The following is a 16,406-nucleotide window of genomic DNA, read 5'->3' on the forward strand; positions in this document are numbered from 1 at the left end:
AAGTAAATGTTTTGAGACATCGAGATGAAAATGCTTTTATTCTACTCTTGCATTTGATTGATAACTTCTAGAGTTTTAGTCTGTAAATCATTTTTTCCCATAATTTTGGTGGCATTGCACTGTTGTCATCTAAGCAAAAGTGCCACAGTGATATCTGATTCTAGTCTGCCAGTACTTAATATGACATATTTTATTTTGTCTATATCCTTTCTGGATGCTTTTATACTGAGAATATACCTAACATTCTATTTTCATATTGACTCATCTTGGGGTGGATTCTTTTACTTTATTTGCTGTGGGGTTCTCGGTGGGCCTTTTCCATCGGGGAACATCTGAGAAATTTTCTTACTGTTATTGCTGTGATGGTTCTCATTGCAACTCAAACCCCATATCTTTTCTCTATTCTCTTTCTGGTTTTATTGTAGCTCTTTTTTTTTTTTTTTAAGATTTTATTTATTTATTTCTGAGAGAGAGAGAGAAAGAGAGAGAGAGAGAGAGAGAGAGAGAGAGAGAGAGAGCCAGAGGCACAGGCAGAGGGAGAAGCAGGCTCCATCCAAGGAGCCTGATGTGGGACTCAGTCCCCGGACTCCAGGATCAGGCCCTGGGCCGAAGGCAGGCGCTAAACCACTGAGCCACCCAGGGATCCCCTTATTGTAGCTCTTGAACCAATCTTTCATTTTCTTAACTTTTCTTTGTCAGCTCTCATGTAAAGATTTCCTCCAGTCCACTTCTTGATTTAAAAAACAGTTATTTCCAAGAACTTCCTTCTTGTTCCTGTGAATGCTCCTACTTGATAGCATCCTTCTCCTTATCTCATGGATATTATCTTTTCTCCCTATGAGAATATTACTGGTAATTATAGGTTTTGTTTTAAATTGTTCTCTGCTTGTCACAGTATTTGTTCCTTCCTCATTTGGCAGCTCACCTTTATGAAGACTGCAAAAAATTCAATAGATTGTATAGAAGCAGGAAACAAAAATTCTGTTTTTAAAAGTCATGTTTTATAAGTGTGATAGTATTTAACTTCATTGTGAATTAAAATCTTGCATAAACAGAGAAACCCTTTAAAATTGGCTTTAGGTAAGCTTAAAATTTAAATATTTAGTCAAAGTGGTTTAGAGACAGAAACCTGTTAGGCAAAAAAACAAAAAAAACAAACTTATATTGCCTTAGACACCAGTCAGTACATTGTACATAGGGAATAGAGTATTGGTTAATATTGTGGGTAAATTAAGAGAACGTCAGTAAGAAGAGACAAATATGGAGAATGTATATGTGTGTATGTATATAAAGTACATGTTTCTCCTATATATTTTATATTTTATATAAATAAATCTTCCAACATGTTTTTATTTATATCTCTTATATATTTATACCCTGTTGTTTAGTATATTTGTGTTATCTACTATATAATGTCTATGTATTATTGGCATTATAATGTAGGGACTTTGGAACCAAATTGCCTCTATCAGCTGTATGACCTTGTGACCTTGGGCTAGTTCCTTTGCCTCTTGGGCTCAGTTCATTGTTTGTAAAATAGAGAATACTGTTACTTTTCTATTAGGATTATTATGAATATTAAAGGAATAGCACTTAGAACAAGGCCTGTTATATAAGTACTGTTTGAGTTAATTACCTCTATTATTATTGTGATGAATAACAAGCATTTACTTTTTTGTTTTATCTATAATGTATATATATAAATGTGTGTGTTTATAGTGTTGCCTATTTTATATATAATCTCCCTAAAACAGGCTCCTTGAGGTCATGAGTTTTGTCTTATCACTGTATTCTCAGAATAGAACCTAGCACATCGTAAATATTCAATAATATATATTGCATACACATTTTATATATTTTATGCACCATATGTTTTATAGTTTGTTATACATATATATACACACACATATAGTATACATATCCCAATATTATTTTCTGTATTCCTAATCTACATTACCTACAATGTATGCTGACATGTTTTATATATATTGTTTACTATATATATACACACACATATATATCTCATTGTATATTATATATAATTCCTTGTGATATATCTCCTGCTATATAATGTGTTTTTATATTTTAGTGTCTTCTACATAATTTGAGTGAGTGTTAATCTCTGTTAATATATTTCTTCCCATCCAGACTTTTTAAGATTTTAGCATTCACATTTCCTAATTTTTTAAATGTTCTTGAAAAAACATGATTTTTAATAGTATTCCCTTATGTGAATGGGCTATATGTTATTTTAACCCTTTCCCTAATTTGCTTGTTTGTTTTGTTTCTTAAATTCCTATATGAGTGAATCAAATAGTATTTGTCCTTCTCTGACTTATTTTTCTTAGACTTATACTCTCTGGCTCCATCCATATTGTTGCAAATGGCAAGATTTCATTCTTTTTATGGCTGAATAATATTCCAATGTATGTATACACCACATCTCCTTTATCCATTCATCCACTGATAGACACTTGAGATGCTTTCATAATTTGGCTATGGTAAATAATGCTGTAATAAACAGTGGTGCACGTATCCCTTTGAAGTAGTGTTTTTGTGTTTTGGGGTAAATACTCAGTAGTTTGATTATTGGATTGTAAGGTAGTTCTACTTTTAACTGTTTGAAGAACCTCCATACTATTTTCCACAGTGGCTGCACTAGTTTGCATTCCATGGTAGGTTTTTTTCTCCCTTACTTTTGACCATCACTGTGAGGACCATCCACTTACGTGAATTTTGGGGAGAATTCAGGGTTTTTTTTTTTTTTGGACAAAGACCTGAAAGTGGAATTCTTAGAAATCAAAAGGTACTAAAATTTCTTTCCCAATATACAGCAATTTCCCAGTTGTATTCCATGAAGATTTAAGCAGTTTGTACTCTGCTGAATATGAAAATGCTCATTTCATGCACTCTGACTAAAATTCTCCATGAGCTTTTAAAAACATTTTTACAATGAGATACATGAATAAATTGCTATCTTCTTTGTTTTGAGTTGCATTTCTCCTAAATATATTTCTGAAATATTTCAATAGGGGATCCCTGGGTGGCGCAGCGGTTTGGTGCCTGCCTTTGGCCCAGGGCGCGATCCTGGAGACCCGGGATCAAATCCCACGTCGGGCTCCCGGTACATGGAGCCTGCTTCTCCCTCTGCCTGTGTCTCTGCCTCTCTCTCTCTGTGACTATCATAAATAAATAAAAATTTTAAAAAAATAAAATATTTCAATAGTTCCCTTCCTTCATCTACTCTCCATTGAAAATAATAAAATTTTACATGTTTTCTAAACACATTTCTTAAGCTTCCCACCTCTCTACACTGTCTCCAGACCAGCCTCACTTCTGTCTGTCTTTCCTATTCAAGTATGTAGAGGAGGGACCAAGAAGTACCTTTGTACTATAGAGCAGTGGCAGTGGATGCTGTTAAATGAGAGACTTGGGAGCTGCGCTGATGACCTTGATTTGAGACAAGCGCTGCTTGTCTGTGTCACCTGAGCAAACCTTGGTTTTCTCCTCCATGAAGTGGGGAGTGGTAGCCCTGTGCTGGTCAGGCTGTCATGGGAACTTGAGGAGATCCCTGTAGAAAGCATCTTGAGCAGTGCTTCTAGCTGCTGTCTGATTTTGCTTCTCAGATTCCTGTTGGGCTCATCTTGGTCTTTGAGACTCATATGCTGCTCACAATTTAACTTTCATTACCATTTCAAATAACAGTCTTAAACTTATGTCTCCTATTTATTGTCCTTAATAGTTTTCAATCCCTATACATATAGGACAGGAACTTGAAGAGATGTAGTAGCTACTCAGTAATACCTCTGTGTTTTTCTCTGATTTGACTTGCATTAAAAAACTAATTATGCTTTCTTTCCAAAAATATTATCCCCTGTTATTTAACAGGGGATATCCCCCCCCTCTTTACATAAAGATGTGTGTATACATACCACATGTTTAAATAATTCCATATATATAAGTACATATATATATGGAATTGTTTAAGTAAAGCAAATAAGATAGACCAGGATATTAGATTTTGGAATAGGCCTTCTGTTTAAAGCACATTTTTTGCTCAACTATTCTCTTCCTTTGGTGCCCACTGCAATTTTTCTTTTAACATTTTAGGCCTGTGAAATACCATTTTCTTTTATTTTTTTATTTTTTATTTTATTTTTTAAAGATTTATTTATTTATTTATGATAGACAGAGAGAGAGAGAGAGAGAGAGAGAGAGGCAGAGACACAGGAGGAGGGAAAAGCAGGCTCCATGCCGGGAGCCTGACGTGGGACTCCATCCCGGGACTCCAGGATCACACCCTGGGCCAAAAGCAGGCGCCAAACGATTGAGCCACCCAGGGATCCCCGCAAACTGCTGAGCCACCCAGGGATCCCCCCGTTTTCTTTTATAAAAGAAAAGTTTAAATCCTCTCCTGTTAGCATGTCTGCTGCAAGTAGAACAGCATAACTTGATGATATCATTTGTCTAGAAACCAGCTTTGATGGACGATGTATTTCACTGGTGAAATACATTCAAACTAGATGTCTGACAACCAGGAGCAAATATTCCTAAAGATTTTTTAAAACTAAAGCTGTTTTCTTGGAACCAGTCCTATCAGAAATGTTAATTTCTTACCGTATCTACCTTAGACTTTTTTCTTAGAATTCTGTAGATGTGATTACTGTATATAGAATATAGAATTCATAATATTCTCCTGACACTTCTGTGGTAATCATAGTATTCAGACCTAAGAAGCAACATAAGACTTTGCTGCAGTTTGTGTGGTTCCCTTTTCTATTTCCATTGAAATCTTAAAAATTAATTAGTAGTGCTTCTATACTGCTACATACTGTTTCTTTTTGTTAATATGTTACATTGCATTTTCCAGAACGCTGGAGTTCCTGATGAGACACTTGTCCCTTCTAGCTGACTATTGTTCCATCACAAATATGCATGCAAAAAACCTAGCAATTGTTTGGGCTCCGAACCTGCTAAGGTAAGTTGCATTTGATTTAATGACCTTAAGTAGAACTAGTTATCTTAAATCAAAATATAATTCATCAGCATTCCTTGAGAACAATTTTTAAAAGTAAAACTCATCTGCTGTTTTTATAAGCATCTTCTAAAAAGAGGCAAGTGGGGCTTAGCCAAGGCGCTAAAAGTACGCTTTCTTCCTCTGGTGTGTCTGTTTACTCAATAAAAATAAAATAATAATGCCCTTTAAGGCTGCTGTCTTTGGGATTCTCTGATGGTAATGTTGGTTCCTCCACAGATCAAAACAGATAGAATCTGCTTGCTTCAGCGGAACAGCAGCTTTCATGGAAGTGAGAATTCAGTCTGTGGTGGTTGAATTCATCCTGAATCATGTAGATGTACTCTTCAGTGGGAAAATCAGTGCTGTCATTCAGGACGGGGCAGGTATGGCTCACACGGATTTTGTTTACAAGGAACATGTATAGACTTCAAAAGGCAGGGAAAAACTGCATTTCTCATCTCAGTTGAATAAATCTGTCTTTGGTAGAAAGCAGGTAATTTATGTCCACTTCTTAAAATGCATAGTTTAACAGTTATTTTGTATATACTTAGTGAATACTACCTGTTAGACCTCTTATGATCTAAGTTTATGACACATTAAAAAATATGTCACCTGTTATTGATGCATATAAAGTTATAATATGGAGCAGTGAATGAAAAAATTTTATTCAGACTTAACATATCTGAGTGATACCTTGCTTGATATCTTTTAAGGAAGGAAAATAGTTAAATTACTTACGGAATTAAAAAATATATATATATATATTATTGTTAAGAACCTGGTATGGCACTTTCCTTACCTCATTCAATATAAAGTCCTGTTGTTTCTGCCATTTAAAAGACTTAAGAGGGACGCCTGGATGCCTGGGTGGCTCAGCAGTTGAGCATCTGCCTTTGGCTCAGGGCGTGATCCTGGAGTTCTGGGATCGAGTCCCACATCGGGCTCCCCAGAGGGAGCCTGCTTCTCCCTTTGCCTGTGTCTCTGCCTCTGTCTCTGTGTCTCTCATGAATAAATAAAATCTTTAAAAAGTAAATAAAAATAAAAGACTTAAGAAAATGTAAAACAACACAGGTAGATAGGTAGATAGAGGTTGATGTACACACACTCACACAGATTTATATATATATTTTTTTACCTGTGCCAAAAATCTTAACTTTTTTCATTGCTTTTCTTTCTTTCTAAAGCTTCTCTATCAAGACCCAAGTCCCTGCTGGTTTCCTCTCCATCCACCAAGCTGCTGACCTTGGAGGAAGCCCAGGCACGGACGCAAGCTCAGGTCAGCTCTCCAATTGTCACTGAAAATAAATACATCGAAGTAGGAGAAGGACCGGCTGCACTTCAGGGAAAGTTTCATACCATAATTGAGTTCCCACTTGAAAGGTAAGATTCCTTAAATCCTCTTTAATGATGTGATTTTCACGGTCAAGTGTTCTTTTTTTTTTTCCTTTTGCTTTTTAATATTACCATAGTGATTTTGAGCCCGCCCCCAAAAAACCCATTCATCTGACTATAGATGGTCTTTCATAGGGAATGATACAAATGATTCTCGAAAAGCATTATGACATCATGTTATTTTAAAGAAGCTGAAAGTTAATTATAGAGGGCAAATAGTTAGGGAAAATAATACAGTTCCACTTATATAGGGTGTAATTTTCTCTCTGAGATATGTTGTCTAGAAATTTATTTAGAAATATACTGGGGTTGGAACAGCTTACACAAGAAATCATGAATGGATAACGACTTGTTTGATTCCATTTTAAGTTTAAAATAGACCAGCACCTCTCACAGTGCTGTCTCCCAGCCAGCATGAAGAGATGGATGCATAATACTCCATGGTGTGTGTGTGTGTGTGTGTGTCTATGTACACACACCACATCTTTATGCATTCATCTCTTGATGGATGCTTAGGCTGCTTCCATATCTTGACTATCATAAATAATGCTGCAGTAAACGTAATGGTGCATATATCTGTCAAATTAGTGTTTTTGCTTTGGGTAAATACCCAGAAGTGGAATTACTAGATCATACGGTGGTTCTATTTTGAATTATTTGAGGAATCTCCGTACTGTTTTCCATAGTGACTGCACCAATCCATATTCCCACCAGCTGTGCACAAGAGTTCCCTTTTCTTCCCTGCCTTGCCAACCCTTGTTATTTCTTCTCTTTTTCATTTTAGCCATTCTGACTGGTGTGAGGGGACATCTCATTGTGGTTTTGATTTGTACTTCCCTCATGATGAGTGATGTTGAGCATCTTTTCATGTGTCTTTTGGCCATCTATATGTCTTTTTTTTTTTTTTTTTAAGAAAAGTGTCATTCAGGTCCTCTGCCTATTTTAATTGGATTATCTTTTGGTGTTAGTTGTGTGAATTTTTATATATTTTGGATATTAATCCCTTGTTGAATATATCATTTGCAAATATCTTCTCCCAGTCAGTAGGTTATCTTTCATCTTGTGGATGGTTTCCTTCACTGTGCAAGTTTAGTTTGATATAGTCTCAATTGCTTATTTCCTGCCTGAGGAAATAGATTCAGAAAGATATTGCTAAGGCCTATGTCTAAGAGATTACTGCCTATGTTTTCTTTCAGGAGTTTTATGGTTTCAGGCCTTACATTTAGGTCTTTATTCTAAGTTTATTTTGTGTAAGATATAAGGAAGTGGTCTAGTTTCAGTCTTTTACATGTAGCTGTCCAGTTTTCCCAACACCATTTATTGAAGCAACTGTCTTTTCCCCATTGTATATTCTTGCCACCTTTGTCATAGATGAATTTGACCATATAAGCATAAGTTTATTTCTGGGTGTCTCTTGGTGCTAGTACTGTACAATTTCGACTACAGTGTAGTTTGACATCTGGAAGTGTGATACCTCCCACTTTGATACTTCTCAAAATTGCTTTGACTGTTCAGGGTCTTTTATGGTTACTTACAATGTTAAGGATTGTTTTTGTTCTAGTTCCACTAAAAATATTATTTGTATTATGATAGAAATTCCATTGAATTTGTAGATTGCTTTAGGTAGTTAAGACTTTTAACAGAATTAATTCTATCAATCATAAGCATGATGTATCTCTCCCTTTATTTGTGTCATCTTTAATTTCTTTCACTAGTGTCTTCTAATTTCTAGACTATAAGTGTGAACTCCTTGGTAGATTTATTCCTAAGTATTTTTTTGATGTAATTGTAAATGGAGTTATTTTCTTAATTTCCTTTTCTTCCAGTTTTGTTACTAGTGTAAAAAAATGCAAAATATTTCTGTGTATTAATTTTGGGGTTTTTTTGTGTGTGTTTATTAATTTTGTATCTGCAACTTGAATTCATTCATTAGTTCTACTAGTTTTTTGGTAGTACCTAGGGTTTTCTATATATAGTATCATATCATCTATAAATAGTGATAGTTTTACCTCTTTCATACCAATTTGGATGCCTTTTATTTCTTCTTTTTTGTCTGATAGCTATAGCTGGCACTTCTAGTACTGTGTTGAATAAAAATGGCAAGAGTACATCCATCTCTTGTTCCTGATCTTAGAGTACAAGTTTTCAGCTTTTCACCATTCAGTATGATGTTATCCGTGGGTTTGCTTTATTTGACCTTCATTATGGTGAGGTATGTTCCCTCTCAACCCACTTCCTTGAGAGTTTTTATTGTGAAGAGATGTTGAATTTTGTGAAATGCTGTTTCTGCATCTATTGAGATGTTCTATGATTTTTATTCTTCATTTTGTCAATGTGGTGTAGCATGTTGATTGATTTGCAGATATTGAACAATCCTCCCATCGCTGAAATAAATCTCACTTGACCTTGGTGAATGATCCTTTTAATGTGTTAATAAACTCAATTTGCTAATACTTTATTGAGGATTTTTATGTCCATGATCATCAGGGATATTGATCTATAATTTTCTTTTTTTGTAGTGTCTTTATCTGGTTTTAGGATCATGGTAATGCTGGCCTTGTAGAATAGATTTGGAAACATTCCTTCCTCATTTATTTTTGCAATAGTTTGAGAAGGATAGGTATTTTTTGTTTTTGTGATCAAAGATCTATTCATTAATGTAAGTGGAGTGTTAAAAGTCCCTTACTATTGTATTACTGTCAATTTCTCCCTTTATATTTGTTCATATTTGCTTATAGGTATTCCTGTATTGGTTGCATAAATATTCAACAATTGTTATAGCATCTAGTTGGGTTGGTTCCTTTATTATTACATAACGTCCTCTTTGTCTCTTATTATATAGTCTTTGGGTATTTTAAAATTTTTTTTTTGAAGTTCAATTTGCCAACATATAGTATAACACCCAGTGTTCATCCCATCTTTGCTTTAAAGTTTGTTTTGTCTGATGTAGGGGTTGCTACCCAAACTTTTTTTTTTTGCTTCAGTTTGCATAGGATCTCTTTTTCCATTTTTTCACTTTTAGTCTGTATGTGTCTTACATGTGAAATGACTGTCTTGTAGGTCCTGTTTTTTTACCCATTCAATCACCCTGTGTCTTTTGAATGGAGGATTTAGTGTGTTTACATTTAAAGCAGATATTGGTAGGCATGTACTTACTGCCATTTTGTTCATTGTTTCCTGATTATTTTTGTAGTGCTCTGTTTCTTTGTTGTTCTCTTGCTCTTTTCCTTTGGTTTGATGACTTTCTTTAATGTTATGCTTGGATTCTTTTCTCTTTTTTTTGTGTGTGCTATTATAAGGATTTTGGTTTGTAGTCGTTATTAGGTTCTGTAAAATACCCTATGTATATAGCAGTTTATATGGAGTTGATGGTTACTTAGATTCAAACATATTCTAAAAGCACTGCCTTTTTACTCTCTCCTCTATATTTTATGTATATGACATCATATTTTACATCTTTTTGTAAGTCCTTTAATTTTTTTAGGTTAGTTGATTTTACTTTTTTCCTTTAACCTTCATACTAGCCTTATAAATGATTGATCTTTATGTTTGTTTTTACTTGAGAAATTTTTTTCCTTTAATAATTTCTGTTTTAGTTATGGTCTTTTTTCTCTACTCAAAAAAGTCCCTTTATCATTTCTTATGTGGTAGGTTTTGTGATGAACTCTTTTAACTTTTGTTTGTCTAGGAAACTCTTTATCTCTCCTTCAATTCTGAATTATAGCCTTGCTAGGTAGAATATTCTTGATTGTAGATTTTTTTTTCCCCTTCAGCACATTGAATATGTCATTTCACTTCTTTCTGGCCTGAAAAGCATCTGCTAAAAAATCAGCCGATAGCCTTATGGAGTTTCCCTGCTATGTAACTATTTATTTTTCTCCTGCTGCTTTTAAGATTCTCTCCTTATTTTTAGTTTTTCACATTGTAGTTAGTCTTGGTGTGGACTACCTTGGGCTCATCTTTTGGGGTCTTTTTGTGCTTCCTGGACCGCGTGTATGTCTGTTTTATTGCCTGGGTTAGGGAAGTGTTCAGCTATTATTTCTTCAGATAAGTTTTTTGCCTCCACCCCTTTCTCCTTTTGGGACGCCCATAACACAAATGTTCGTACGCTTGATGTTTTCAAGAGGTCCAGTTACCGACCATCACTTTTTTAAATTCTTTTTTTCTTTTTTCTTTTCAGCTTGGGTGCTTTCTACTTCCCTGTCTTCCAGATTGCTGATGCATCCTTCTGCCTCCTCTGATCTGCTATTGATTCCTTCTAGTGTATTTCTCATTTCAGTTACTCTGTTTTTTTTTTTTAATCTCTTTGTTGAAGTTCTCACTGAGTCAATCCATTCTCCTTCAAAGTTCAGTGAGCATCTTTGACCATCTTTGAACTGCTTATTAGGCAGATTGGTTATCTCTGTTCTTCTTCTGAGGCTTTGTCCTGTTATCGGATTTGGAATATATTCCTCCGTCTCCTCATTTTTCTTTCTGTGTATTAGGTAGTCAGCTATGTCTCCCAGTCTCAAAGTGATGGCTTTATTAGAAGAAGGTGTCTTGTGGGGCCCAGTAGCACAGTCCCTCCTGATCACCAGAACCAGGCGCTCCTGGGGTGTTCCCTACGTGGGCTGTGAGTGATCTCCTGTTGTAACTGGGCTGGGACTGCTGTGGGTGTGCTGGGTGGGTGGGTATGGCTCTCCGTCCAGCTTGCCTGCAGTGACCAGCCTTGACCACTGGTGGGCACGCTGGTGGGCACAGCTGGATTTCCATGCAGTGGTCTGAGAGGCCTGGCTGTAGCTGCTGCAGGATTGCTAGTGCCTCACTGCAACTGCTGCTGGTATGCTGGTGGGCAGGGCGGGCTCCCTCCTAACCGAGGCTGTGCCTGTGAGGTGTGGCACAGAGGAGCACTTAGAAGGAGGAGCACTTAGAAGTATAGGTGGGTTGGATGGGGCTGGTTTGAAGAGAACACCAACAAATGGTGCTAACAGGGCAGGTGGATAGTATCAGAACTGGCCCCTGTCAATGTTGGGCCACCTAAGTTGAAGGAGGGTAAGAAAAATGATGCCTACCAGCATTTCCATGATTTCTTCAAAAATTTCTTTATAGAGTAGCAGTCAAGAGAGTAGATATTGGGATATGGACATACCTAGGTTCCAACGGTAACTCCATCATTTACTAGTTTTATAATGTTAAGAAAGTTACTTAAACTTGATGTGATCATTTTCTCAGCTATAAAATGAGAATAATAATACCTACCTCATATGGTTATTTTTATTTTAAATGAGCTACTACATATAAGGCAGCATAGTGCCTGGTGTTCAATTTATGTTCATTATTATTTGTAATACTTTTTTCCCTTTTTGGTTTAATTCTGTTTACTCACACATGAAATCATTTTCTTTAACTCTTTTATTTTTGTAGTTTTAATAATTCCTACTTCCACATATTTCTTATTACTTATTTCACTATGAGGTTAGATCTAAATATAAAAATCTGTATAAAAATGACCTTTGTGACTAGTTATTAAAATCTATACATTTTATTTCCATGTCATGCTTTAGCTATACAGTTTAGCTATGCAGTGTAGAGTGTGCTGTATATATACACACATGTGTATATGTGCATGCTACATATATGCACATATACAGTGGATCTGTGCCACACACGTGGCATGTACAGGGATGTGTGCTACACACATGACATATACAGTCGATGTATGTGCTACACATATGCCATACAGTGATGCATTACATGCGCAAACTTACATGCTACATATGTGCGCATATACAGATATGTGTGCTGCGTATATGCACATGTACAGTGGATATATGGGCTACATATGTGCACATAGACACTGGATATGTGTGCTGCATATATATACATGTGCAGTGGATATACGTGCCGCATATGTGCACATATACAGTGGATGTGTGTATACACAGGTACTATTTCAGCTTTGCCTCTCTAGGCTGTTTGGTTCTTTACATCATTTGTTCATTTCCAATAAGTAAAGACAGCCCCTTGGATATCTTAATACAGATTACTCTCTTTCTCATAGGAGGAGGCCTCAAAATAAAATGAAAAAATCTCCTGTGGGCAGTTGGCGTTCCTTTTTCAACTTGGGGAAATCGTCATCTGTCTCTAAGCGGAAGTTGCAGCGGAACGAGAGTGAGCCTTCCGAGATGAAAGCCATGGCTCTTAAAGGTTGGTGCTTTCTTGCTTCTCCTGTGCTCTGCTACCAGGAGAAACAGATGGCATGGCCATTCCACACTCCTCATCCTGTTGTGCTGGCTCTTGTTATGCCCCGTCTGTGTGCCCAGTATATTGTGATGGTGTGCTTCAACACAGTGTGTTCACAGCTATGGTGCTATATGTGAATTGTCTCCTTTTACCAGTTTTTTATATCCAAACCCATACATAAATATGTAGAGTTATCCAGTTTCTTGTGGAAACTATATAGATTAACAATAGTGTGAATGTGGTTAGTATTTATAACATATTCATAATGTAGTTTGTATATTGTTAATAAAAAATAACTGCTGTGGTGTTTAAATTTATTTAATCTGTATTTTTACAGATTTAAAATGTGACAAAACCATGTTTCAATGTGCCTTTTAAGTTTATAACTCTTACAACCAAGGAATCTGTCTTTTACTGGGTGACTCATTGATGAGAATATCTTATTGGATCAAATAAATCTATTACTGTTGTTGCAAATACTACTCTTAAAAAATAGTTTGAAAGTCACAGTCTATGTATATTAACAGCATCTGAATATAGGAGGCATAATAGTGCTTGAATGTTAGAAATATAATGTTCAGTTTATTTAATTCATCATTCATTCAGTTTGTAGTCATATACTAAGCATGTGCTAGATATCTTAATAACAACCTGTCATTTAGAAAAAAAACTTAAGATACCGCCCCTGCCTTCAGAGACTTACTCAGAAAATCATATGTATAAGAAGGTAAACTACATGCAGAATCATAGCAATTGAAAGAGATATTTGTGTGAGACATTTATGGTAGGATTTGTCAGTTCCTATGGGGAAAAGGGCTAGTGGTCAGAAATCTACTCTTTGACTTGGGTTTTAAAAGATAAGTAGGGATTCACGTAATCAGTAAGGGACTGAGAAGGGTGTTTCAGGAAATGGGAGCAAAAAGTGTGCTCATGTGTGAAGCAGGGAACTTGGCTAGGTATATCATGATTCAAGAAGAGGTTTAGGTCATCGGGCCTTGTGTGCTTGCCAGAGTTTTGGTTTTGCCCTGCATTCCTTTATCTCCTGGCTTTAATATGTAACATGGTCATGTTTAGGGTGTAGAGAGATGACTTCAGCAGCAGTACAGGGAATATATGGGTAGTGACTAAGCCTGAAGACTGATCAGTAACTAGGAGACAGTTACAGGTGTACAGCCAAGAAACAGTGAATGTCTGAGATGAGCAGAAGTGGGAAATAGATTTGAGAGATAGGGATCCCTGGGTGGCACAGCAGTTTGGCGCCTGCCTTTGGCCCAGGGCTCGATCCTGGAGACCCGGGATCGAGTCCCACGTCGGGCTCCCGGTGCGTGGAGCCTGCTTCTCCCTCTGCCTGTGTCTCTGCCTCTCTCTCTCTCTCTCTCTGTGTGACTATCATAAATAAATAAAAATTTTAAAAAAATTTTAAAAAAAAGATTTGAGAGATATTTGGGAAACAGAGTCTACAAGGCTGGGTGACCAGATGATTGTGAAGGATGAGAAAAAAAAAGAGCAAAGATAATTTTCAGGTTCTAATTAAATGATTAGGGAGATGGCAGTGCCATTATTCATGTAGGGAGTAGCAGTTTCAGGAAGAAGAGTGATGTGTTCATTTTAGACATAGTTGTACATGCCCAAGAGGTGATTAGTGGCATGGGTCTGGAACTCAGTAAAGGGGTTTAATGTCACTAGAAATACAGATTTGGAAGTCATCAGCAAACACTCAAGGGTGAAAACTCTAGAGACAGAGTTAATGGGAGAGCCTGCTGAGTGAGAGAAGCAGGTTGGGAACTGAATCCAGAGAGAAGCAGAGTTTAAAAGACTGGAAAGGAGTTGTCATGAAGAGAGAGTAAGAAGAAATGATTAAAACGGTAGGCAAAGAACAAAAGGATGAGCACTGTTACCAGAAATAACAGTCGTGGGGTTTAAATGGAAAGCACCACTAGTGTTAAGCACTACCGAGAGGCAAATGAGGATGATATTTAACAAATAAGACTCAACAACACACATAATCAAGGCACCATGTTAGTTTCCTAGGACTCCCATAACAGACTGCACAATTGGGTGACTTGAAACAACAGAAATATATTTCCTCATTGTTCTGTAAGGTAAAAGTCTGAAACCTGGATGTCAGGAAGGCCACCTTCCCTCCAAAGGATTCAGGGAAGAATCCTTCCTTGCCTCTTCTAGCTCCTGGCATTCCTTGGCTTGTGGTGGCGTCACCCCAGTCTCTGCTTCTGTCTTTACCTGGCTTTCTCCTCCATCTCTCTGTGTCCTCTCTGCTGAAAAGGACACCAGTGAGTGGCCTTAGGGCTCACTCTAAATCTAGTATCATATCATTTCTAAGCCATCGTGCTGGAATAAAAAAGCCATCACGCTAGAATAAATAAGGAAGACATTTTAAAATTCACCTCGATTCTCAAGTTCATAATCCTTTAGAAAAGAGATTTTTCACGTAGGAAACCATGTGAAAACAATACAGCACCTTATATAACAGGATGCTTAAATTGTATATGATTGTCAAAATGTACAGCTAATCACTCTTGGAAGTTTAAATATGTGTAGAAAAAACACTGTTCCTTTTCTGTACATATGTAGCAGTGAACAAAACTTCACACTGTTTGGCTTTGATTCCTCAGGTGGCAGGGCCGAAGGAACCCTCCGTTCAGCTAAAAGTGAAGAATCTCTTACTTCTCTCCATGCAGTCGACGGTAAGACTAAAAGCATCAACCATTTTATTCTATATTTCATAAAAGAGCACAATTGAATATATTTAATAAATATATGTTTACTAAATAGGTGATAAGACTGCCATTTCCAAAGAATACTCATATCTATTTAGTATCGTCCACTGATGTCTTCAGATGGTACCAGTCCCTGATTTCTTCACTGTTGACATGATTGCATTTCAGTTGTATTCACATAAAAATCAGTGAAATGTTTTGAAGTTACCCATTTATTAATGCCCAGTGGAAAATGATGTTATTAGTACTTCTGTCTTTAGATTTCATGAAAGCACAATTTCAAAGGTATAAAATTAAGCAATTTTGATATTCAGACTGGCAGTCTTTTGTCTTGTAAATGGCTTAACCTGACATTAAATTTCATAGATCAAATTGATTATTGGTGGTCCTCATTATCTGAAAGTATGATCCTCCATACAAGGAGAAAACTTAGAAGTGAATCCATTTAAAATAGAATCCAAAATTTTAGTAAAGAATACACAAAGGTTTCATTGCAACTTGACAAAAATTAGGAAAATAAATTTTTTTAGTCCCTACTTAGCAAAAGTCAGGTTACAGTTGCAATCATGTACTAATTTTTAGAATGAACAGAGGATTACTTCAGTTGGAAGGAGATCAAACTTTTTTTGACAGAACCATGTAATAGCAAATAGGACATCCTTTACTTCATGTTTGGCTTATGCAGCAGGATTGTAAAGAAGGCCCTTTCTTCAAAAATAATCAGGAGCTACATCGATTCTTATGGGCTATTCTTGATCTGTTGGTATTGGGATCGTTTTTGAGGTATCCTGGGGTGCCATCTTCCTGGTCAAACTTCTTATCTCCATTTATTAATAACTCTTGTAACTTCCAGATCCTCACTGACTAATGGCTCTGCTTATTTCAAGAAATCCTCACACATCCCTTTAGTTGAGTGTCTGACATCTTAGGGGTTTTCCAAGATTTTCCACTTCACTGTGGTTAAGAGAGTGGTTCACAGATATAATGAAGCAAGCTAGGTAGATGACACTATTAAGCAGAAAATAATATTTTAGTGA

The 16,406-nt window shown here is 36.3% G+C and overlaps 1 protein-coding gene across 24 annotated transcripts in view; it reads left to right on the top strand.

Annotated features, from left to right (window-relative positions):
* Positions 1-16,406, top strand: part of ARHGAP32 (Rho GTPase activating protein 32) — a 322,644-nt gene that overhangs the window by 295,323 nt on the left and 10,915 nt on the right. For all 24 annotated transcript variants that reach the window (XM_072729366.1, XM_072729354.1, XM_072729363.1 and 21 more), the window contains 5 exons: positions 4,871-4,978; positions 5,255-5,400; positions 6,202-6,397; positions 12,450-12,595; positions 15,265-15,336. In XM_072729366.1, coding sequence (XP_072585467.1) covers positions 4,871-4,978; positions 5,255-5,400; positions 6,202-6,397; positions 12,450-12,595; positions 15,265-15,336 — 668 coding nt within the window. The remainder of the gene's footprint in view (positions 1-4,870; positions 4,979-5,254; positions 5,401-6,201; positions 6,398-12,449; positions 12,596-15,264; positions 15,337-16,406) is intronic.

Source organism: Vulpes vulpes, chromosome 12, assembly GCF_048418805.1.
Source record: "Vulpes vulpes isolate BD-2025 chromosome 12, VulVul3, whole genome shotgun sequence".
NCBI classification, from domain to species: Eukaryota; Metazoa; Chordata; class Mammalia; order Carnivora; family Canidae; genus Vulpes; species Vulpes vulpes.